Source organism: Orbicella faveolata, unplaced genomic scaffold, assembly GCF_042242905.1.
Source record: "Orbicella faveolata isolate gen_17 unplaced genomic scaffold, um_ofav_v1 contig_1, whole genome shotgun sequence".
Taxonomy (NCBI): Eukaryota; Metazoa; Cnidaria; class Anthozoa; order Scleractinia; family Merulinidae; genus Orbicella; species Orbicella faveolata.
Genome location: NW_028301536.1, coordinates 12,778,390 through 12,801,779, shown reverse-complemented (window position 1 = coordinate 12,801,779; position 23,390 = coordinate 12,778,390). Strand labels below are relative to the sequence as shown.

General features: G+C 40.1%; 2 protein-coding genes and 1 long non-coding RNA gene across 13 annotated transcripts in view; 2 read left to right on the top strand and 1 right to left on the bottom strand.

Moving 5' to 3' along the window:
- LOC110065284 (uncharacterized) overlaps positions 1-7,128 on the top strand; it is a 59,337-nt gene extending 52,209 nt beyond the window's left edge. For all 8 annotated transcript variants that reach the window (XM_089289953.1, XM_089289974.1, XM_089289970.1 and 5 more), the window contains 12 exons: positions 239-721; positions 979-1,109; positions 1,201-1,254; positions 2,128-2,253; positions 2,564-2,587; positions 2,713-2,742; positions 3,266-3,400; positions 3,605-3,688; positions 4,131-4,250; positions 5,048-5,158; positions 5,931-6,014; positions 6,481-7,128. In XM_089289953.1, the coding sequence (XP_089146079.1) occupies positions 239-721; positions 979-1,109; positions 1,201-1,254; positions 2,128-2,253; positions 2,564-2,587; positions 2,713-2,742; positions 3,266-3,400; positions 3,605-3,688; positions 4,131-4,250; positions 5,048-5,158; positions 5,931-6,014; positions 6,481-6,570 (1,472 nt within the window). In that variant the 3' untranslated portion in view covers positions 6,571-7,128. The remainder of the gene's footprint in view (positions 1-238; positions 722-978; positions 1,110-1,200; positions 1,255-2,127; positions 2,254-2,563; positions 2,588-2,712; positions 2,743-3,265; positions 3,401-3,604; positions 3,689-4,130; positions 4,251-5,047; positions 5,159-5,930; positions 6,015-6,480) is intronic.
- A 2,806-nt stretch (positions 7,129-9,934) lies between these two features.
- Positions 9,935-11,673, bottom strand: LOC149118137 (uncharacterized). Its single transcript, XR_016207313.1, has 2 exons — positions 11,262-11,673; positions 9,935-10,273 (listed from the first exon to the last, which is right to left on the bottom strand). It is a non-coding gene; the product is annotated as an uncharacterized LOC149118137 (long non-coding RNA).
- Positions 11,674-11,676: 3 nt separating this feature from the next.
- LOC110065336 (uncharacterized) lies at positions 11,677-23,252 on the top strand. 4 transcript variants are annotated; one of them, XM_089289913.1, is made up of 3 exons: positions 13,322-15,487; positions 16,337-16,341; positions 21,641-23,252. In XM_089289913.1, exons 1-3 carry the CDS (start codon positions 14,467-14,469, stop codon positions 22,970-22,972), a joined length of 2,358 nt encoding a protein of 785 aa, XP_089146039.1. In that variant the 5' UTR covers positions 13,322-14,466; the 3' UTR covers positions 22,973-23,252. The 4 variants fall into 4 exon arrangements, with proteins under 4 accessions (XP_020628125.1, XP_020628126.1, XP_089146039.1 ...); XM_020772466.2 differs by lacking the exon at positions 21,641-23,252 and adding an exon at positions 11,677-11,775 and having other exon boundaries at positions 14,362-16,639; XM_020772467.2 differs by lacking the exon at positions 21,641-23,252 and adding an exon at positions 11,693-11,775 and having other exon boundaries at positions 14,438-16,639.
- The last annotated feature ends 138 nt before the right edge of the window (positions 23,253-23,390 follow it).

Below are 23,390 nucleotides of genomic sequence, written 5' to 3'. Positions count from 1 at the left end.
CTGAAGACACGCGCCGATGGAGTAGGACACGCTCCTCAACTGTGATCTTTAAAACCAATCTGTCCAATAGATCAACCGAAGGGAAACTCTTGTTTTCACCTTTGTCGTTTGGAGAGACGAAAGAAATCAACTACAAAGCCCTCTCTTGCCCCTTTATAGCGAAGAATGAAAAGTTAGACTGTAGGCATAAAATGCACTAAAATGTCTTAATACCGCATAAACGCTCTTATTTCCTTAGCTTCGTCAACTCATATGTTCACTCCACCTGGTGTTATTACTAATGGCTACCCGACGCCGACTCATGCGCTAGAAAATGTTACCCCACCAAGTCACGTGCGCTTTCCCGGCCACCCCAGCTCGCCAGCAAGTCACATTCATCTTCCTGGCCATCCCGGCGCACCAACAAATCACGTGCGCCTTCCCAGAGACCTTAATACACCATCAAGTCACGTGCGCCTTCCCGGCGATGTTAGAACGCCGTCAGGTCCCGTGCGTCCTACGGGCGGTCTAAACAGCTCTCTGCCTGATGTGGGATTAACAAGATTCAAACCATCACCGGAAGTGGCGATGTTGGGTCCTTTAAATAATACACCGGTGATACCGGTAAACTCGTCCCAGTCTGCGCCCTTGGATTCACACAAACCAGTGAAGGCATCTTTACGGCCCTCGGGTTCGAAACAGATCGTTCCTGTTGTTTCAAACAAATCACGTTCCAGGAAAGGTAACCGTTAAAGTTATTGGTGTTTTCGTATTAGTAAGGAGTTCATTTGAGTACGTGGCGCTTAGCCCGTTGTATTGTGATTAGACAATCTGTGGCTAACATTGAGGACAGCTTGGTCACCGGTATGGCCGTACTACCATTGTTCAAGTCAAAGAAAAATAAAATATCAGATTACCGCGCGCCGTATTGTCGACGCGATCATGAGAGCGGGCTCGTGCATTTTTTTAAATGTCCGTTTTGTCCTTGCCTTTTCATAGCTCGTCCCAGTGCCCCAAGTGGCTTTCGAATTATTCGGCCTGTAAACCACGATGCCATGTTGGTGGGTTGGACACTACCTGAAATGGACGAGTTTGGAAGAAGCAACGGTCTTACTGTGAAAGGATACAAGGCAAGTATAGTGTTTAGCGAAACCTAAAAGTGTGACTTCCCAGTTAGCATAATTTCTGTTTATAACAGTTACCCTTTTGTTTATCTTGCAGATCTATGCAAATAATGATGTGAAACTGGAAGTTCGTAGCCCTTACATGGCCAAGGTAGAACTCACGAGAAAACTTGAAAATATAAGTAATTTCGTAACTTTCCAATTATAAAACCCTGAGTTTACTCATAATCATACAACTCTTTTTATTAGTTAGCGTATTTTCTTGGATACCCCCTAACCCAATTTTTGTGAGGAGGAGCTCATTATTCAAAGTTATCTTGCCTGTAAAAAAGGCTTTGGGGTTGATATCTGGCAGTTATTTTGTGAGAGGAAACGTCTAGGTTCTTAAGTGTTTGATCACACAGTAACAAATACAAGACAAGCGAGAGAAGATGATCGAAGAGAACACATCCCCGTGCCCCATGATGATCTTTTTAAATGTATTTTTAGCCTCGAATCACACTGTGAAAGTGTTTTTTTTTTTCTCTCGAAGACAAGCTATTCGATAGGGTAATCGACGCGCCATTTCGTAGGGGGGAGCCCTTTATGGGATATTTTTTTGTCTGAGATTGGGGCTTCTATCAAGCGGGGTTTTACTGTCAGAAAGTTACGGTACCTTGTTTATAGAACTATAGAAGTAGTTGTTACAAACGGAAATGATTTTTACTTCTAAGGAGTCTTTTCTTTCCGGAGTTACTAAAGAGGTTTCAAATGTCGAGTTTTGCTCGGCGAAATAGATCGTTCGACTTGTAAGAACATCCCAAAGTCGAGCAAGTTTTGAAATTTATGAACATTAATCAATCTACCTGACAAAGTCGATAAAAATAACCAAGATCGAATTTAGACATTTTTCTTAAGGGTTTACTCTTCACATGATATCATTACTCTAGAGTATATTTTAAACGCTAAGGCACGTTGAACTTTTTTGTTGACACTATATATCGCTCGTTAAAACCGCCTTGTTCTCATGTTGTTGTTTTTTTAGGCTTTGGTCGAAGATCTTGAACTCCGTTTCCCTATCAAATTCAGTATAAAGACTGTGGCTGAAGATGGCGCCTCGTCTGAGACCGTGTCAGCTACGTTTAATGACACAATCAAAGGAACTTTAATGGTAAGAAAATAATGAGACGTTAAGTTTAACCCTGTGTACCATGATATAGAAAATACAGCCAATCAGAATACAGGAATACCGTTGTATATTGGACGGTATTTTATCCAACCTTCCCATCATGCGCCGCGCGTATGTCCCATTGGTTGTGTGCGCCACTGTATTTTCTATGGCGTGGTATAAAATAGTTATGTAACGCTCTCTCGTGGGATATTCCATGGTATACCACTCGAAATCGTTGTATAAGTAGTATAGGCAATCAATCAGATCAAAATCCAGAAGATATACTTATTAACGTTTTCTTGTTTTGCAGGATTCATTTGGAGAATCTTTCGAGGTAAGCTTTCTTGATTCTTGTTTCTTCTATTATTTTTTTTTTCTTTTAGGCAAACGTTTGAGATGTAGAATTCGCTTATAAAAATAACTTTTTGTTTCTGAACTTTTTTTCTTCTTTTTTTCTAGGATTCGGGAGATGAGCAACGTTACAGAACGGTAAGATTGGTTTGTTTCTTTGCTATTTCTAATGTTACTCTCTATTGGGACTCCTACTACAGAGAGCTTTTTGTCAGCCTGGCTTGAAGCCTGCTGAATAACAATTCTAACACTTGACGGCAATCACACAATTAATGACGAATGGTCGTTTTGTTGTTGTTTGTTTGTTTGTTTGCTTGTTCATTTATTTGTTTGTTTGTTCTTTTTTTTTGGGGGGGGGGGGGGGGGAACGTTGTCTTTTACCCCCACACAAACAGTTCAGGTCTATCTCGACCGTAGTCTCGAAATGGTCTAAATGGTACTCTTGGCGATCCCTTCAGTTGTAAAATTGAAATGTGAATTCTCCTCAGTGATCACCCTAGATTTCTTTAATATCGCTTTTGAGAATTTAGTGATAGGTCAAGAAGAATTCTTCAGCTTGATAGTTTTCTTTATTCTTCTCACCTGTATACTTGACAGTGACCTGATTTTGTAAGGAGGAATTTTATTTTGATATTATTCTTGTGTTTTCTCTTCTTACCAGTTTGTGGCCCTTTACGACTACGATCCGTTCAAAAGTTCACCAAATCCCAATCCAGCCAGCGAACTCGGCTTCAAAGAAGGAGACATTCTAAGAATTTCCGATACTTCAAGAAAGGACGGGTTCTACGTCGGAAAGGTAGTGTTAATGTAACGCCCTCTATATTACCCAGGTGTCATGCTACGATGCCTTTCTGGCAGTTCTCTCTTATTGTGTGTAAGCGTCAAAACGTGACAAGCGTCGTGGTTATTTCAACAAAGATTGGTCGAAAACACCTCATGTTCTGTTGTTGTCTGTTGTCTCTTTGTTTGTTGTTGTAAAAACCTCTTCTCGCCTCAACAGCTTAAGAACAAGAAAGGACTCATTCCATCCAACTTTGTAGAAGAAGTAGCTGTGGCTTCGCCGCGTAGATTGGCTGCTGCTAAGGTAAATCACTTTCATGACCCTGTTACAGTTTGGTCTCCTTCACAGCCGTTATTTGGTTCGTCTCGTGACAAATGGAGACGATGCTTCAGCCGGGTTTTTCCTTCTTTTAGCTCTGTTGCAAACGTTTGTACTAAGTCGTGTTGTCGTCATCAGACTAGTAATTCAAGGGAAAAAAGAGTATCACCATTCATCTCCTCCTCAATTTACTCCACTTTACATTTCTTAGAACACTAGTTTGAAGATTTTGATAGTGAAATAAGACAGTGTCCACATTTTTTATCAGTTGTATTATTCCCACAAGGTTTTTGCTGGTCTTGAGAACTCAACTTGATCGGAATGTGAGGCACGTCAAAATGGAAAAGATTAGAGTACGGAACGCACGCTCGACAACACTTTTCCAGAACTTATTTTACCTCTAACCTGTCTTTTCAATCATATCTAGAAGAGACAAGCAGCCCTTCCTAGTCCCACGCGGCCCTTCTCAGCGGGCAGTAGTAGTTCCAATGGCGGCGGTGCTTTACCAGCACTCGCAACTACGAATCCAACACAACTGAAAAAAAAGGTAGGAGAACTTAGCTTCCACTGTATTGCGCCAGAGGGACAGAGGCCACAATAGCGTTGGTATTTCGCGTCAAAGTTTCGCTTTCTCCTCCTCCCTCAGTTTGTGTACATTGAAATCGTACAGAACCAGTCGTGATGCGAGCGTGTGTGAAAAGAATCAATAGAATTTGGAATTAACTGCTTCTGTATTTGTTTCTTCTCTGTAAAAACGTAGTTTCTTTTCCCCTTTACTTCAAGCAACATAAACTTACATTTGCTGTGCTCCATACATCACATTTTGTTACTAAACCCTGCAATCTGTCCAACAATCGAGGCCAGTTACTGTCTCGTTTCTTGTCAGCCAGTCAGGTTTTAGTCAAGAACTGGACGTGACTTTCTCTAACTTGTCACCAGTTACTGCTTTCTTCGCCGAGTTCTGTTTTTTTTTTTTGTTTTGTTTTTTGTTTTTCTTCCTTCTGTTATTGGTCATGTTAGGCAGATATTGGTGAGGCACCACAGAAAAGACTTAGGGGAGCAGGGATGGCGCAGTTGTGAGAGCGCTCGCCTTCTGCCAACGTGGCCCGGGTTCGATTCCGGTCCGGTGCCATATGTGGGTTGAGTTTGTTGTTGGTTCTCGCCTTGCTCCGAGGGTTTTTCTCCGGGTTCTCTGGTTTTCCTCCCTCTGCAAAAACCAACATATCCGAATTCCAATTCGACCAGGATAGAAGACCCGCATGAAAACCAGCTAGGGTTGATGTGGCTTCCTCTCTTAATATTGTAATTTATATATTTTAAACCTCTTTTTTCTTCTCTGATCAGATGATGGTTGCGCTGTACGATTACAATCCAGAGGTGCAATCTCCGCAAGATAACCCAGATTCCGAGCTTCCATTCAAGAAAGGACAAATCCTTACTGTTGTTGGGGAAATGGTAAGTCTGGTTACAGTCAAGTGCGCTTCTTTGTAAAACTTGAACGTGTTACCAGTAAAGGATGCTGAGTCGAGAAAATGCTCGTGTGGTTCTCTTTCTTGTTGCGGAAGTGAACTTGAACATAGAGACCTACGAGTACCTCTTGAATTACTTTAGTAAGTGACGGTAATATAGAAAATGACAGATACAACGCGCGCTCATAGGTTGATAGGTGTGTTTAGTCGAGAATATTAAAACACCGTTATGGCGTTTTAGACTGGCGCGTATTCTTGAGGAAAACGTTATAAAACCAACAGCCTGAACACTTGGGTTTTGGAGGAATTCTCGAAAGTTATGTAAACCCGCGACTAACGTCTCAAGTTTGCATAACTTTCTCGAGTTCTCCGAACCGCCCTCGTGTTTAGACGAGGCTATGCAAACACGGAAAAAGTGCTCTCTTGCTTAAGCATCAACTATCTATGTTCTAGCGATATATTCCAAGAGCAAAGCAAGCATTTTTTGCTCTAAACATGGATAAGACTGCATCTTATCGAATAGAAATGTAGTACATACATTGATGACGCAGGAATTTCCTTTTCCTTGTTTTTAGATTATATAGACTGTTTGCCCTATGGCTAGTAATCGATTGGTCGCGTGTTAGTGTAGTCGCGTGTAATTTAGTTGGTTCTTTGCAGGGTTGCAAAAGCTTGTGTCTTCAAAAAGATAACCATATTCTGTAAGAATACTTATGACGTCATTTGACGGTAATCCAGAATTGTTCCCTCTCTTTCAGCGTGCAGATGGTTTCTATCATGCGGACGTGAATGGTCAGTTGGGACTTGTTCCAGGAAGCTTTCTTGACGAATATGCAAACGGGGTACGTTACGAACGTTTAAAAGAAAATTATAGTTTTTTTACTTGTTCTAACAGTAGTTGAAAACTAATTGATGTGCAAGTTTTTGAGGTTAAAGAAGCGGTGTTCCTCGTGATCATTGTGATCATGGAAATTTAGAAGTGTAAGCAGCAGTAGATAAAGAACGTGCAGCTTATTGGAAGACTGTCGATTGTCATTTGGTACCAGTTTTAGAAGCAAAGAATCGTAGATCAACCAACAATAACGATGTGATTTTGTAGAACAGCACTAGAGAAATGACAGAATGGCTAATGAAATACAATAATAAGTCAACAGACCTCTGACAATCTTGAAATTTTCAAATTTGCTTGAGCCTGCTATGAAATTTTATAAAAATAATTTTGCAGTTTATCATCTTTTTCACAAGGTAACCTCAGACTTCACTTTTGTTTAGCTTCATACGTGAATTTTTTTCCCTCTTATTCCCTAGGAAACTGACAGTGGTCTGGACTCTGGAAGACGTGTGTCGTTTGAAAAAGGAAGAACGCAACACCTCCTTGGGGGACTGAGTCGAACATAGGCACTACGCATGTCATTAAAACACGACTCCGCTTCCTCGTGTGCACTTGAACAGATGGCTATTCGCAGCCAATTTCCGCGGCATTGCTTGTGTTTATAGCTTTCCGATCAACAGAAAAAGTGTAATTTTAGAAACAGTGATTTTCGTGTTTAAAAAAACATGAGACGAGACAATTTCGCAAGAATGAATTTCAATTAGTTTATCAATTTTAGTATTTTAATGTTTCAATACTGCTGTAGATACAGCTTCTTGTATGTAGCAATAGTAAATAGTTTGTACATAGGAAAAGATTTTTTAAACTTGTACAGAACGAGGTCTTGTATTTTATCAGACGTGAAGAATGCAAAGATATATTACTTTAAAGAGTTCTGAGATAGGTATAATATATTATGACAATTGCTTCAAATTTATATACAAGACAATATTTATAAAACAGAAGACAAAAACTTCCCTGTAATGAGAAGAATACTTCGTCTGAGAGCATAAACATTTTTTTACCTTTTTTAGTCACACTCTTTTAGTTTGTTTTACGTTAGTAAATAATTCATTTTTCGCTGAGTTGCTTGATTTATTTGTTTGTGTTCTGCTTCTTTTTCCTTTAATTAAGTCTGGTTTGCGTTTACGGGTACAAGTGGTTCTAGACTAGATTATCGCAAGCACATGAAAAGAAATCTTTCCTTTCTCTTGAACGTGGGTTTGTGATTTTGTCGTTGCATCGCGGCCTCTGTAAACAGGAGTAACTCGAACACGCGCGATCCTTTGTCGAGCCACTCGGCGGCTTATACGAAAAGCACACTGCAAGCGCAAGCATAAGTGCAATTTGGATCAAACATTAAGGCACTACATTGGTCTGTGTACGTGACTTCTCCTGACATTTTGTCGTATCTCTTTGGTATGACATGCCGCATAAGCGTACCGAAAAAGGTACGATAAGATATTTTTTTGTACCCAAATTCGGCCAAAAATCTGGCGATATCAGGTCAGTGTCTTGATATCGCAGGAAATCATGACACCTACTCAAGGCCTCTGATTGGCCAATTGTGAATTTGGTTACGTTACGTCATCGTTACGTTATCGTACGTGTGAACAGCCGCGTGCGCATTCGTTCATCATGCACGCAAATAAATAAACTAGTCTTTAAAAGGTTTTGGACACTTGACCCAACTCGAGATAACGCAATTCGGAAATTTAACAAGACTTCCAGCTCCCTTGCCGAACCCGAACATCCGCTTAGCCACGCCCTGTCTTTCGATAGGGGTGTGGACTTCTAAACTGCCGAACTCATTACCCCAGAGCTTCTGAAGTCTTCCAAAATGATGCACCGTCATCGAAGCACTATAGAACGTTTCCATGGCAGCCATATTGGTGTTCCCAAATTAAGCTACTGGAAATTTAAGTACAGTTCTGTAGTTTAGTAGGAAATAAAGTAAATTACTACACAATAGAGAGGCTAGCTCGCCGGGAGTTAGCTAGAAGACTGATCGACGTATCGTCAATAAACTTTTAAATGTGTCGTGTTAGTATGATCAGAATTAGGAAAGTTATACATAAAGATAAACCTATTTCCCAAAGGACACAAATTTTACTGTTCGGGAACACGACTATGGCTGATATGACGACTTGTGAAAACGCTAAAAACGTGTACTTGATTCTCGTTTTTAAACGATTGCGATGGGATACTAGCAATAATGTGTCTCTGAGGCGCATGCTGTAAAGCGTAAATATACTTTGCCACAAATTTGAAGTTGAGACGTCTGTTAAATTTGAACCCGTTTCATAAAACCGCACGTTTTACTCGGTGTAGAGGTCCAAAGTCGTAAAGAGGTATTCAAATTCGCTTGAAGATTTACACCTCGCGTTTGAACTGGCATGGGGGTCCCAATCCGTTAGGACACGGCGCACCGTCGGTGTCCCCTGTTTTAACTTCAGATAAGGTTCTTTTTTTGTGTTCTGGTGTTGAGTAAATAGTGTTACCTAATTCATCTTTCATTCTGTTGTTTATATAATAACCTTAAAACCCCAAAGGTGGCACCGGAGCGCATTTGGTCGAGTACATACTCCCTATTTTTCCTAATCTGCGGTTTTTGAGGTTTACGTGCGTGGCTTTACGACGCATCCTAATATGTAGGATGTTCATTGATGTATCTTTTATCTACTTTAGCACATCCTGGGCTTGGCTGACCAATGCATCCATACCTCATAACCTTTGAGTGTGTTCGGTTGTGTAGTGAAGGCAAAATCAATACTATGGGAGCAGTCTTAGAGCCACCTAAAATTTATGACAAATAAAAGTAACTCTGAATCGGCAAAAAGATTATTTTGACATGCTAACTGCATTCTGACATGAATTAATTCAAAAAGAGACACCGGATTGGTTTTTGAGTTTTTATAAGCACTTCAAGCGATCAACTAAAAAGAGTGGTAACATTGATTCGTTTCGTCCTGTTCAGGCCCTCTCTCTGTCACGCAACGCCTCAAGTAACGTTGCGTGACGAACAGGGCTGAATAACGTCTGCGCATGTGCGAGATCTCATGGCTCGCGCTGCCGCGAACGGCCTGGGTACCATAAAAAAACCTCGAAAAAATAGCGGCATTTTCAAAAAGTTTCGTATAGCGCCCGGTTTATGGTGAAAAAGTAGAGCCAAACTAAAAACGGTAGAAAGAAATCTTTACACTATTTCCCTCGACCATTGGCCGGCACATACCTTTTTGTACACAGGGGTTTAAAGTTTGTACAATAGGTGAAAACAGCGCGTGAACACGATAGATTTATCGAGGACTTCGGAGATGACATCTTTCGCCGTGTTTTGGATTTTATTTACGTCCATTCTATTGTTCTTTGGGGCACATGCAAAACCAAATGAGCGCACTTTCTGGTTTGTTAAGCGAACACGAGCTGGAGAAACATGCCAAGGTCGATTGAGGCGGTTTGACGAGGCCATTGCTCGGTTCGTGGACGGGAATTTAAATTGCTGGGCCTGTACTCGGCATTGGATGAGAGCCACTCGGGAAGCGAATGAATATTGTTCGTCTCCACTCTTGGACCACTCCACTGAGCTGTCGAAAAAAAAAAGTCCTCAGGCGGTTTTACCGTCTCTTTGATCGGGTAGGAGCTAATGTTTCTAATTACCGGCCCGGAACCCGATGGTGTAATAAGTGTTCATGATTGCTGATAGTGTTTTCTCCAGTGAACCAGACTATGTTCCACCAGTACAAGTAAGTCAAGTGCTTGTTTTTGTCTAATGCAACATTGAGATGATTATACAACATATAACTAATATTTGATGCCCCTGAAACTGAAATACCAGTCCCACAAAGTCCACACACACAAACAAACACACACACAAAATAGGCTGGAGCCATATTTTGTTCGTTTGTTTATTTGCCAATTCTGCCCACCAAAACAATACTGCATATTTGCTACTTTCTTATCACAAAAAATCGTTCCAGAACTATACCAAAATATTTTATCATGTATCTGCTCCTTACATTTCAGAGAAACAGTGAACCGTCAACCTCCTCTCCAACCAGTGTGCAGTCGCCTGATGGCAGACAGGTACATGTACATATAATAATCAAATGTGATAATAATCAATTTCTAATTATAAAAATTGTCAGTAATAACAACATGGAGACAATGTTTTGGTATGAATCTTCTTAGGAGAATGCTTCACAAAGCATGGTCAGTCAACTTGGGAAAACACTGGAAAATAAGGAAATAACAACAAATTTACTATTCCTGTAGGATAAAGTATACTGTTTGTATAATTGTATTTACTAATTAAAACTAAATAACTCTGAGGAGGTACTGCAACAAGAGGAAACATGCAGGTACAACAAATGAGTAAATTTGTATATTCTAAAATGAAATGATCTTTCTGATTAAACATTCCCTCCACATCATCCCCCACTGCATTAATTAATGTTTAAAAAATAGTTATAAATAATTAGAAATGGTTCTTCTATTCGAATGAGTGTTTACGCACATGCAGATGCAGTCGTGCTACATTATATTTTGTAGCCAGTGCCAGACCGCTATGTTTAAATGCTATGAAAACAGTGGTCGGCAGCTGTATGGTGTGCAGGAAGCAGCAACTAAAATGGAGCAGACAAAAGCCCTTGATAGCCTTGATGTCTCAGCAGAGTTGCTAGTCAGTATAATCAGAGAGCAGACTCCAGCAGCAAGCCTGCCGTACCCCTTAAACCAAGCCCAGCATGTATCTTCATTATAAATGACAAAACGGTGACATTCATCCCTACACAGAATGGAATAACTGTGTTTGACAGTCATTACCATGGGACAAGTGGAGCATTTTTGGCAATGGCCCCAAACGATGCAGCGTTTGAACTGCTTTCATGGTTTAAAACGATTAACAGCATCCCACATAATTTAGGAACAGTAACATGTGTTTCATTTATCAATATATCGATCGATTAAGATAAGCAAACTCGGTACATAAAAGTACTCTACAGTTGTATAGGTACATGTAGCCAACAATATACGTTCCTGGAGAAAGCATTTTTTGAGCTTTAAGTCTTGCGAGTAAGCTTACGAGTACATGCAGGTGCTGACCATACAAGTTTTACGACAGCAATTCCATACCACAGCGTTTGTGTTAAAATAAATTTTACGACTCGCTAAAGAAAGGTGCCATTCTGATTACAAAACAAACTAAGATCGTAATACTCACGTCTGGCGACACTTTTCCAAACTCTCGTGTTGCCGTCAATGTCCCCCAAACATCATTTGTCTCTCAAACGAAGCAAACGACTGTCAATCGAAACGACGCTGAATCGTGGCGGTTGAATCCAAAGCTCTAAATATTTACCGCGTTAACTACAAGTTTTCTTGTATTTCTCGGCATTTCTTTGGGAAGAAAAACTTCGAATTGTTCAAACTGTCATTTTTCAAAGCATAAAAAGGAGATATTTGCGTTTAGGTGCCAAAATAAGGGAAAAATTTCTGCTCCTTTCTTGTCGTCATTCAACTAAACAGGAAAGAACCACACATCACGTTCGCGCCGAAATTTGAGTTTGTTCTGACCTCTCGCACATGCGCAGACGTTATTCAGCCCTGTTTGCGTGACGGAGTAAGGCAGACTTTGGCCGCTAGCAGTCTGGGACTGCTTCTTCCCGCTCTTGTCGCCGTTAACTGTCGCCGCTCGTTGCCGCCGCTTCTTGCAGTGAGGTCTTAAGGGTAATAAGGTAAGAAATGCTTAATATAAAGTAATGCAAACCGCTCGTATGTTTACCTTTTACGAGCAAAGTAGATCAGAATTCTTATGACGTAGAATTCTTACCCAGAATTACGCCAGGTTTTGACGATTTGCATTCGATAAAATGGCGCAACGATCTCGAGCCGAAATTTTTCCTCCAGCATTTTTTTACCCGTGGCTATTTCCCCCGGCTCAATGCTCAGTGAAGACTGCCTTCAGAATACCCGGCCACTTATGCGTGTTATTAACGTTCTGCTCCCATTCATAATGATTTTTGGCTCGGTAATGAAATAACTGCGCACTCCCACAGTCATCCGTAGTTCAGAACGGGCAGTGAAAGTTGTTCTCCCGCAGTCCCTTCACTCCCATGGTCTAAGAACAACGAAAACGACTGCTTAGAAGCGAGGCATGCGCGTGTGTTTGCACAATGTACCGTTTGGCCATGTTACTCATGTACATGTAAGATTTTGGGATATATGGTTGTTGAATGCATTTTGATTTTTCGGTCAGATTTTTGCTTCGGAATAGCAAATTCCAGCTGAAGAAGTAGAACTTAGTAACTGTTCTTCTTAGAAAGTTTTACTGAAGTCAAACTATAAACATATACCCGCAGATGGCATAGTGTACAAATAAAACAGATGTGAGAGGTGCAAATGGTTGACTTACTAGTGAAGTGACACGAAAAAATGTAACGGCACCAAAAAAGTTTTCAAAAAGATGCAACACATTGCAGTATTTTCCCAGGTGTTTCAAAAACTAAGACCTAGGATCTTAGACCTAAGACACCCTCTGAATCTCAAAAACTAAAACCAAAGACCCCCTCCGAATCTCAGAAACTGAAACCAAAGACCGCCTCCGAATCTCAAAAACTAAAACCAAAGACCCCCTCCAAATCTCGAAAACTAAAACCAAAGGCCCCCTCCGAATCTCAAAAACTAAAACCAAAGACCCCTTCCGAATCTCAAAAACTAAAACCAAAGACCCCCTCCGATTCTCAAAAACTAAGTCAAAGACCCCCTCCGAATCTCAAAAACTAAAACCAAAGACCCCCTCCGAATCTCAAAAACTAAGACACCCTCTAAATATCAAAAGCTAAGACCTTACACCCCCTCCGAATCTCAAAAACTAAGACCTGGGTTTGCTTGAATTCGAAACTTAAATCACAACAGCATGTGTACCTTTTGCAGCCAAAAATTGTTTGCAGCCAAAGATCTGATTCCTGTTGGATCAATCTTTGATATTTCCTTTTTGAACAGGAAACACTATCATGACTGTTATCTTATGCATATCGACCAGCTTAAATTTCAACTCCTGTACCATCGAGTCTGACCAAAATGAACATAGCAGCCTCAGTTATTTTCAGTACGCCCAAGCTCAGACTTCACAACCAAAAGGAAGTGTTGAAAACATGTCAATTTTATAGTCTGCTCAAGAGGGTGAAATTTGTGAACTCGCTTTTCATTTGATCCAAACAAATTCCGTTGAATAAGACTTTCTGGTGGAAAATCAGTGAAAATTTTAGACTGCTTGGAGAATTACTGTTTACAGTTGCCGGACACTAAGACAGAAAAGTGCATTTATTTACGTGGTAAATTAAAACAGATCAAATTTATGAAGTCAGATTCAATTTTTGCAAGCCGTTTACATACCTAGAGCCGTTAAAATTCATGCTGGTTGATGTATGTAAAATAAGGTGACTGCCCACACCGAAACTTGCGCATGTGAAATAGCATTTTTAGTCCATTTTATTTGAGCTTTCCTTATTTATTTTAATTTGTATTTAAATTTTGTTTATTCAATCTTGTACTAGGTGGCTTTGTAAGAATCCAAAATGAAAATATGATACTGTTGTGCTACTTTTATCCAGACTCACCTCAGACTGACCTTCCTTCGTATCACCTCTTTATGCCTCATATTACGTTGCCAATGTAAATAAATGGTCTCGAACTTTTACCATTTTCTTGTCCTTTATCCCTGTTATATTGTCCTAAACAGGAAAAACAGGAAAGAGATCTTGGAGTGCAAACAATTTTGGGCTGCAAAAATTAGGAGAGGGTTTAGTTTTTGAGATTCAGAGGGGGTCTTAGGTCTTACTTTTTGAGACACCCATCTTTTCCGACCAATTTTTAAACTCTGGAAAAAAAATTTAATTATCACATTTTTATACTTGTCCAGCCAATTAATTGTCCTCGCTTTTTCTTACAATAGCTCATTGTTCGTGTGTGCATATGAATGAGTAAATATGCTAAATGACATTTCTTATCAGCTCTTGTCCCTGCCTGCAAGTCTAGAGAGTTTAATTAATTTTATAGATTTCTTTTTTTCAATTTGAGACCATTAGACTTGGTTTTATACTTCTGATTTTAGCCTTTGTGGGTGTTTCAATAGTCAGTTAATTAAAATTATTGAAGAAGTCAAGAAGTGTGATTGCAGTTTTTAAAACGTTTGTTTGGCTAGTACATTGTCCTGCCAAAAATGCCCTTAGTTACCTAGACAGTTCACCTTTTTGACACACCTTAGCATTAAAGATTACTTTCCCAAGTCCCTTGATTATTATTTTAAATTTTTATTTCAGATCAGCAATTTGGATCGACCTAACAAAGTGGCTTTTAAAGAATTTGTGTTATCATTTTTCTCTTTTCCCAAATAAGGAAGTGGATGCATCAGGGACTGAACTAATATGATGTCAAAACTAAGAAAACAGGAACAAGTACATCCAAAGGAGAAGACTTATGAATGCAAACAGTGTGGCAAGTCCTTTAACAGAGCTGGAGCTTTGAAGACACATCAATTAATTCACACAGGTGAGAAGCCTTATAACTGCAAACAGTGTGGAAAAGCTTTCAACCAAGAGGCAAATTTGAAGAAACATTTAAGAATTCATACAGGTGAAAAGCCATATGAATGCAAACATTGTGGAAAGTGTTTCAACCAATCGACCCATTTGAAGAATCATTTAAGAATCCATACTGGTGAGAAACCTTATGAATGCAAACAGTGTGGAAAGTGTTTCAACCAAGTAAGAACTCTGTATAGACATAAATTAGTTCACACAGGTGAGAGGCCTTTTAAATGCAAACAGTGTGGAAAATGTTTCAAGCAAGCAGCAAATTTGAAGAATCATGTAAGAGTTCACACTGGTGAGAAGCCTTATGAGTGCAAACAGTGTGGAAAGTGTTTCAACCATTTGACAAGTTTGCGGAGACATAAATTCCTTCACATTGCCGAGAAGCCTCATGACTGCAAACAGTGTGGAAAGTGTTTCAACCAAATGAGAAGTTTGCAGAGACATAAATTAATTCACACAGGTATGAAGCCTTATGACTGCAAACAATGTGGAAAAAGTTTCAGCCAGCCAGGAACTTTGAAGATTCATTCAAGAGTCCACACTGGAGAAAAGCCTTATGAATGCAAACATTGTGGAAAGTGTTTTAAGCAAGCAACACATTTGAAGAATCATGTACGAGTCCACACAGGTGAAAACCCTTATCATTGCAAACAGTGTGGAAAGGGTTTTAAGCAAGCAGCAAATTTGAAGAATCATGTACGAGTTCACACAGGTGAGAAGCCTTATGAATGCAAACAGTGTGGAAAATGTTTCAACCAAGTAAGAAGTCTGCACAGACATACATTACTTCATACAAGTGAGAAGTGTTTCAAGAAAGCTGAAAGTTCAAGAAATCATGTAAAAGTGCACTCAAGTGAGAAGCATTGTGAATGTAAACAGTTTCTGAACTGTTTTTGCCAAAAGGGACTTTTAATGGCACTTGAAAAAGCCTCAACAGATAAGATACCATTCAGTTTCACTCAAAGTGAGAAGAATTGTAGCCTCGATATAACCAAAACTGGAAACTGCAGCATTCAACCAGTTGTGATGGGTTCTAATTGTGACATTAAGACTAATTCATCTACAGCAAGATCCAACTTTCAAGAACCTGAGCTATGTCATGTGGAATGTTGGATTTGTCAAGAGGAATTATGTAGTCAAGCCCAACTTTTGAAACACTATGATAATCATATGAAATAGAACATTTTAGCTCATTGTTATTTTCTACATGTATTGCCGCTTTTCATGTGGCGTCATCATTTTCCAAAATAAGAAACTACCAATCCCTCTGAAGTTTTAGTTTCATCAGACGTAAGGCCCTCCAATAACTTGACATTTTGCAGCATTTAAGCTCGACAGGGTTCCTCATTTTGAAATAGGGCATGTTTGAATTTCCAAGTTTATGCGTTGTGTGACATTAAAATGGTGGCCGGATAAGGTTCTCAAGTAGGTCAAAAAGATGAGTTCTTGCTCAAGTTTTTGCCAACTAAACAGTTGTTGCTCTATAAGAAGTGTTAATTTCAATGTGTTGGAGCTCTAGAGTAATAACTTTTCGTTTCAATGGCAAAACTCAATGACAGATATTTCTGTTACTTTACGGCCGCCATGTTTGTGTCCCTCCGAGGGGCACAAACATGGCGACTCCATACAAAGCTCTATAAATTTGAGTGAAACACCTCTCCGAATAACAGGAGAATGAAAAACCGCACAGACCTAAATCTAGGCGAGGTTGTTTATATATCAATCATCTTTCATATCCCAGCTTCTTGACTTAATTCATTGAATGGTTATAATTTTTATTTCTGATGGCATGACACTGCAAACCAGCCATAAGCACTGTGAAACCCTGTTGATCAACCGTGTCCAGTTCTGTAAAATGCTAATGGAATTTAAAGGGACTTTTAATTAGGAAATGATCAGCTGAGCTTATGTTTTGACCAAGTAGAGGCAATTGTTGTAAGATTTTAACCTGCATTGTGCAATTTTTAATGCTTTTGAATAGAGAACTTGTAAAAATAATAGTGTACCAGTTGTGTTCAAGTTTTCTTATGTTTTGTTTCATCAATAGTGGATGTTTTGTTGTTTTTAAATTGCAAAGCTGCCCAGAGGTATCCCAGGGTCCTGGGGAGTCATATACAGCATTTCCAGATAAAGTTGTGCACTTAAAAAAAACCGTGGCACCAGAGACTTGGCCTTTCTTATGTAATCATTAAGTTAGAAAAGCACTCATTTCTTCAGCTCTTTCCTCAGTCAGAGGTAAACAACTATTGTGTTGTGTCAAGAGAAAATGAGGGAACATTTCCTCCTGGTTGTGTGTACAGTGTCAAAAAATCATTGGGAAGATGACAAAGACTTTTATCAGGGTTCTTAACCAATTCCCTCCATAAACTATGGGAATGATTACAAAGGGCAGCATCAAATTGAATTCAGTGCTTGAAAATGGATTTAGTGATGTACTTGCTATTGACTACTGACCACCAAACTGCTATTTAAAATTAGTAGAATTCTACTAGTGTACTTATGCAAGTGCTGTAATCTGATTGGCTGAGCCGTTGCACACTATCAGCTATTAGTGTGCAGTGGCTTGGTTTGGTTGACAAAATTTCGATATTTCCTCGTTTCTCCAAAGTTTTGAAAAATCATTTACAAACAAATAATTAAACAAAATTCCGGAGAAGACTAAAAGATACACATTTACGGTTTCTTGAATCAAAAAAGCTCAAAAATTTTGAAAGAAACTAGTAAGTACACAACTGCAAATGTCAATGTCTGTAAACCAAGGCTGCATGTCTGGGAGTATGGCCGCTGTCTTGCACGCATGTGTGGTCATCCCCGTCATGCATACACACCTAAGCAATACCGCTAGCCATGATAACCATGAGAAAATCAACTGATGGGTTTCCTTTCTTTCCCATATGATTATGGGGCTCCGCTATCATCAGTGACCATATCGCAGGCTCTTGTTTAGAGCTCAACGAGGTTACATTTCTTAAAGTCTACCGCTGACCAAGTGCTGGATTTTGATTGGATCGTGGGCTCATGTCAGGTTATCTTGTAATCAGGGCCGGGTTATTCGGAAGCCGATTAACTGTCCCCCAGGATTAAAAGTTAACTGAAGTATAAATTTTCTTTGTATACAAATGTTCTTCACTGCTTTTGTGATTATTGAAACTCAGATCAGAAGGCCAAACAATGTACAGAAAACCTCTCCGCAAAGTTTCAAGACTCAAATCAAAATTCTCGCTTTTCCTGGGTTAGCTTAATCGGGCTTTGAAAAACCCGGCCCAGGAGCTCCGCCTTTAGGCTTGGCTTAGCCTGCAATGCAAGCGTATTTTGGCGAGCGAGCGCATTTTGAACAAGCGAGCGCCATCTTGTATTCAAACTCGGAAGAGGCTTGGAAGAGACGAAAAAACGACCTAGGGAGCAGGAGTGAGGCGGAAAGAGGAGTCAGTGGAGGGGGAGGAAAGGAAAGCTACGCCTACCGGCAGTAATTGTTTGTTTGGGAAACGCCGTTCGTCCACGAACAAAGTCTCATTGGTGCGGTGTGAAACTAATAGATTGATATCTGCCAATAACCTCTAAATCGATATGTTGAAGTCATACAGACCCCCAAACGATTGAAACGAATTTAACGTCACTGTGGAAATTCTGTTATGCACTGCAGACGTTTTGACGTCGTGCTATTGCCGTCCCGAACTAAATCCAAGTATTAAATTCGACTTAAGCACGGCATTAGCTCGACGTTTGAAACCACCCAGTTCGGCACTCTGAATTAAGTTCAGCACGACTACTTCGAACGGCAAGCCTTGCCGTGCCGCACGGCAGCAATCAATCTATCAACCTTTATTTTACTGCGCCTTTCAATAACATGCGGACTCTAAAATTCAAAGCTCAACTGACAAATGCGTTTTTCGCTACCGTCAATCAAATGTTCGGCGGCTCCTCCAAGCTTCCGACTACTGCCGAGTACTGTTTCGTTGTCTGGACTGTGCTCAACGATTTGATTACCGCGCGCTTGGCAGTAGTAGGAAGGAGCCGCCGAACATTTGATCGACGGTAGCGAAAAACGCACTTGTCGATAGAGCTTTGAATTTTAGAGTCCGCATGTTATTGAAAGGCGCAGTAAAACGACAGTTTTCAAAGCTACAAGGCCTATGGGGTCGTTTAACAGAGGATCTAATGCGCTAATGAAGTCAAAAATAGTAGTTGGTTTAGAAAGGAGTACTGCTCATAGCCTGCTACATCAGCTGCCGTTGCTTTCTAGCATTTAAGATGGTCTTCAGCAAAGCAAACTTCTTCCGATCTTCGGCCACTGCCGCGCCAAAATTATTTGAATTCGGCACGACATTAGCACGCGACGTTTGGACTAGGCCTTACGCGAGCAATCGTTGCTGTCGTTAGTGCAAAGGATTCACACCTTCACATAAATCTTTCTGAAAGAGAGCCCCGGGGGAACTTCCAGAAAAATTGGCTGGGGGCTTCCCAAAACCCTTAACCTATTTATGACCACACTCTCCGTTTCTTGCTACCCTATTTATGACCTGACCAAAAGTTCCATAGCCTATTTATGACCGTTACGGCTGAGACAGTTGACCTAAACATAAGTTATGAACGGCTTTTGTAGACGGTCTTATTGATAATGATGAAAAAGTTGCTTCTTCTAAGAAACATACCCAATTCAAGACTTGGAGCGCAAAACCATTCCCTATTCGTAACCAAAATTGCCAAAATCGATACCCTATTTATGACCAAAACGGCTGAACAACCCTATTCTTTGGGGCCGCACGTACCCATATAGCCCATGTAAGAGAGGAATCCCCGGGGAGAGACCACTAGCGCCTAACGTACAGTAAAACCAGACTGAGCGGTAAATTCTCACATCCTTCATTAAAAGTCAGCAGCTCGTCTGGATTTCGCGCTTCCAACATACTGCCCGATTTCAAGTACTCGTTAAATTCCTTAATATGACTTTGTACATCAGGCAAAAATTTCCAGCTGCTTTAGAAATTGTGTCAGAAACCTCGTGTCATTTTTGAGAAGCAATATTTTAAATTAATGTTTTCGTGACTTCTAGCCTGTTCCAGGCTCTCGGTAGTTGGGGAAGAGCGAAAAAAAAGGAGGGCAAGCGAGAGAAAAAACGAGCGGGACTTAGAATAGGCGTTCCTCTCAACCCAAGTTAAACAGTTAAACTTCCAAATTATGATCTCCACGAAATATAAAGTCTTGTACACATCTACAGCACAGTTTCGCAAAAGCTGGAAATTTTCTTTGTATTCATGATGTATCATGTTAAACAGTGGTTGTGTTTTAATCTCTGTATCTTCTTCTCAGTATCTGCCCTGCAAGTGTGACCCTAGGGTAAATTACACAGAAGTTCTAAAAATGAGTCTAGCTTTGACGAAACCCTTTCTGCAGAACTGCGACCTGTCACAGTAAATTTCTTTTTAAAAATTAAGCACCTGACATTCACAAACACATCTATAACCCATTTGTGTCGTAAATCAAGTTTTGTCCAGTGGTCCTTGAATCCAATCCAACTTCCAACACAACATCCAATCCAGGCTTTCCTCTGCGAAAAGACTGGGAGCTACTGAAGGATTGCGCGCCACGAGTTTGATGGACTAAACGATAGAGTTTAAATGAGAAACGATTTTCCTTCAGAAGGTACATGTAAGAGGATGTTTAGAATACCTTTCAGGTAGATTTTATTTTGATGCCAGAGATTCTAACCTAGTAACAGGTGAACTGGTTTTAAAAAGCTGTGGTAATTCAACAATTTCGTCCGATATCGTAGCGCGCTTTCAGTTCGAGTAAGCAAGATAAGCTGCCCGGATAAGCGTAACCGGTCGTTTTGCTTTCGAGTTTCGCTGATTAAGGTTATATCTGTACACATTTGAGCTTGAATTTAACCGTATTTACATTGTTTGAAAGTGAAATGTGTTGTTTCCTTGGTCAGTTACGGTCAGCATATCCACTAAATCTTTGAACAGGTTAACAAGAGAATACATGTATCATAATGAGCTTCTTCCTATTGTATTGTCACTTTCCTTGAAGGGAATCTTGGCTGTTTATGGTCCAAAATATGGGTCTATTTAATGGTACTTGGGTTTTAAGTCAATATCTATTGTGAGCGGTTGGAACGTGCGATTTGCTTCGATAACCTGGTACCTCCTGATGACCGCCATGTTTACAGACTTTACAGCACATCTACTTTCATGGAGTCTTAAGCTGGGAGGAAGAGGGGCGTAATATTATGTATCAGGGGAAAATTGCATGTTGTATTTGACCGGTCTAAAACGAGTTATCACCAAGCTAAAATTTATTTGGCCAGTCATCTTGGCCAGCGAGCATTTATTCCAGTCCTGCTTCCTTTATATTACATGTTACCATGGCAGCAGCAAGACCTGTTGAAAACACCCCTAATTCTAGTTAAAAGTGTTAAACTAGTTTTTTGTGGTGGACATTTCTAGGGCATTTTAGCATTTTGACACACCTCAACATTAAAGATTACTTCCTTAAGTCTCTTGACTGTTGTTTTTATTTTTAATTTTTCTTTCAAATCTCAAATTTGGATTGGAAGTACATATAGATGTAGGTAAAGGTAAAGTCTGCATATGAGCCAAGTGGCCCACCAGGCCGGAGCTTATCCCGGTTTCTGTAGCATGAAGCGACTAGGAGTATCTCTACTCCCCCCTGGATGGGATGCTAGTCCATCACAGGGTAAAGCCCAGCTTTAAGTTCGCCGGTACCCATTTATACACCTGAGTGGAGAGAGGCATTGTGAGAGTAAAGTGTCTTGTCCAAGAACACAACAGAATGTCCCCGGCCAGGGCTCGAACCCGGACCACTCGATCCAGAGATGAGCGCACTAACCATGAGGCCACCGTGCCTCCCACTAGGTGACTGAAAAGCTCAAGACATCTAATGTTGCAACCTTTTCTCACTTTCCATTAGATGTACAGAAATGATGGAATGAACTGCTATGAAGTCAAAAGTAGGGAAACCTGAATCAGTACACCCAAGGGAGAAGCCTTATCACTGCAAACAGTGTGGAAAGTGTTTCAACCAAGCGGGACATTTGAAAAGTCATTTAAGAGTCCACACTGGTGAAAAGCCTTATGAATGCAAACAGTGTGGAAAGTGTTTCAGCCAAGCAGGAAGTTTGCAGAGACACCAATTAGTTCACACAGGTGAGAAACTTACTGAATGCAAACAGTGTGGAAAGTATTTCAAGTATGTAAGAAGTTTGCAGGCACATAAATTAGTTCACACAGGTGAGAGGCCTTATGAATGCAAACAGTGTGGCAAGTCCTTTAAGCGAGCTGGAACTTTGCACAGACATCAATTAGTTCACACAGGTGAGAAGCCATATGAATGCAAACAGTGTGGAAACACATGGTTCAAGCGAGCAGAACATTTGAAGAATCATTTGAGAGTCCACACTGGTGAAAAACCCTACGAATGCAAACAGTGTGGAAAGTGTTTCAGCCAAGCAGGAAGTTTGCGGAGACATCAGTTAGTTCACACAGGTGAAAAGCCTTATGAATGCAAACAGTGTGGAAAGTGTTTCAAGGATGTAAGAAGTTTGCAGGCGCATGAATTAGTTCACACAGGTGAGAAGCCTTATGAATGCAAACAGTGTGGCAATTCCTTTAAGCGAACTGGAACTTTGCGAAGACATCAATTAGTTCACACAGGTGTGAAGCCATATGAATGCAAACAGTGTGGAAAGTGGTTGAAGCGAGCAGAACATTTGAAGAATCATTTAAGAGTCCACACTGGTGAAAAGCCTTATGAATGCAAACAGTGTGGAAAGTGGTTCAAGCAAGCAGAACATTTGAAGAATCATTTGATAGTCCATACTGGTGAAAGACCTTATGGATGCAAACAGTGTGGAAAGTGTTTCAAGCAAACAGGACATTTGAAGGCTCATTTAATAGTTCACACTAGAGAGAAGCCTTATGATTGCAAACAGTGTGGAAAATGTTTCAAGCAAGCTGATAGTTTAAGAAATCATGTAAAAGTGTACTCAAGTGAGAAGCTTTGTGAATGCAAACAGGTTTTGAAGTGTTTTTGCCAAGAGGGATGTTTAATGACACTTGAAAAAACCTGCACATATGAGATACCTTTCAGTTGCACACAAAGTGAGAAGAATTGTAGCCTCGATATAACCAAAACTGAAAACTTCAGCATTCAACCAGTTGCGATGGGTTCTAATTGTGATATTAAGAGTACTACATCTATAGCAACATCCAACCTTCAAGAACGTGAGCAATGTCATGTGGAATGTTGGATTTGTCAAGAGGAATTATGTAGTCAAGCCCAACTTTTGGAACACTATGACAATCATATGAAATAGAACATTTTAGCTCAATGTTATTTTCAGTAATCACTTAAAACCATTTAAATCAAACACATCCAGTTCACTAAAATCTGATAACGGTGATAAAATTGAAAGAGGCTTTTAATTAGGAAATGACCAGCTGAAGTGGAAGTGATAGTTGTGAGATTGTAACCTGCATTGTTCAATTTTCCATGCGTTTCAAATAGGCAACTCTTAAAAATAATAGTGAACCAGTTGTGTTGAGTTGTGGTCAAGTTTTCTGATGTTTTGTTTCATTAAAAGAGGATATTTTGTTGATGCCTCTCATTTGATGTGTAATTACAGTCTAGAGCAAAACTGTCCACAGGTATCCCAGGGTCCCTGGGAGCCATACAGCTCTTAGATTTGTATTTAACGAAAAACCACATCGCCAGAAATCTGGCCTTCCTTACAT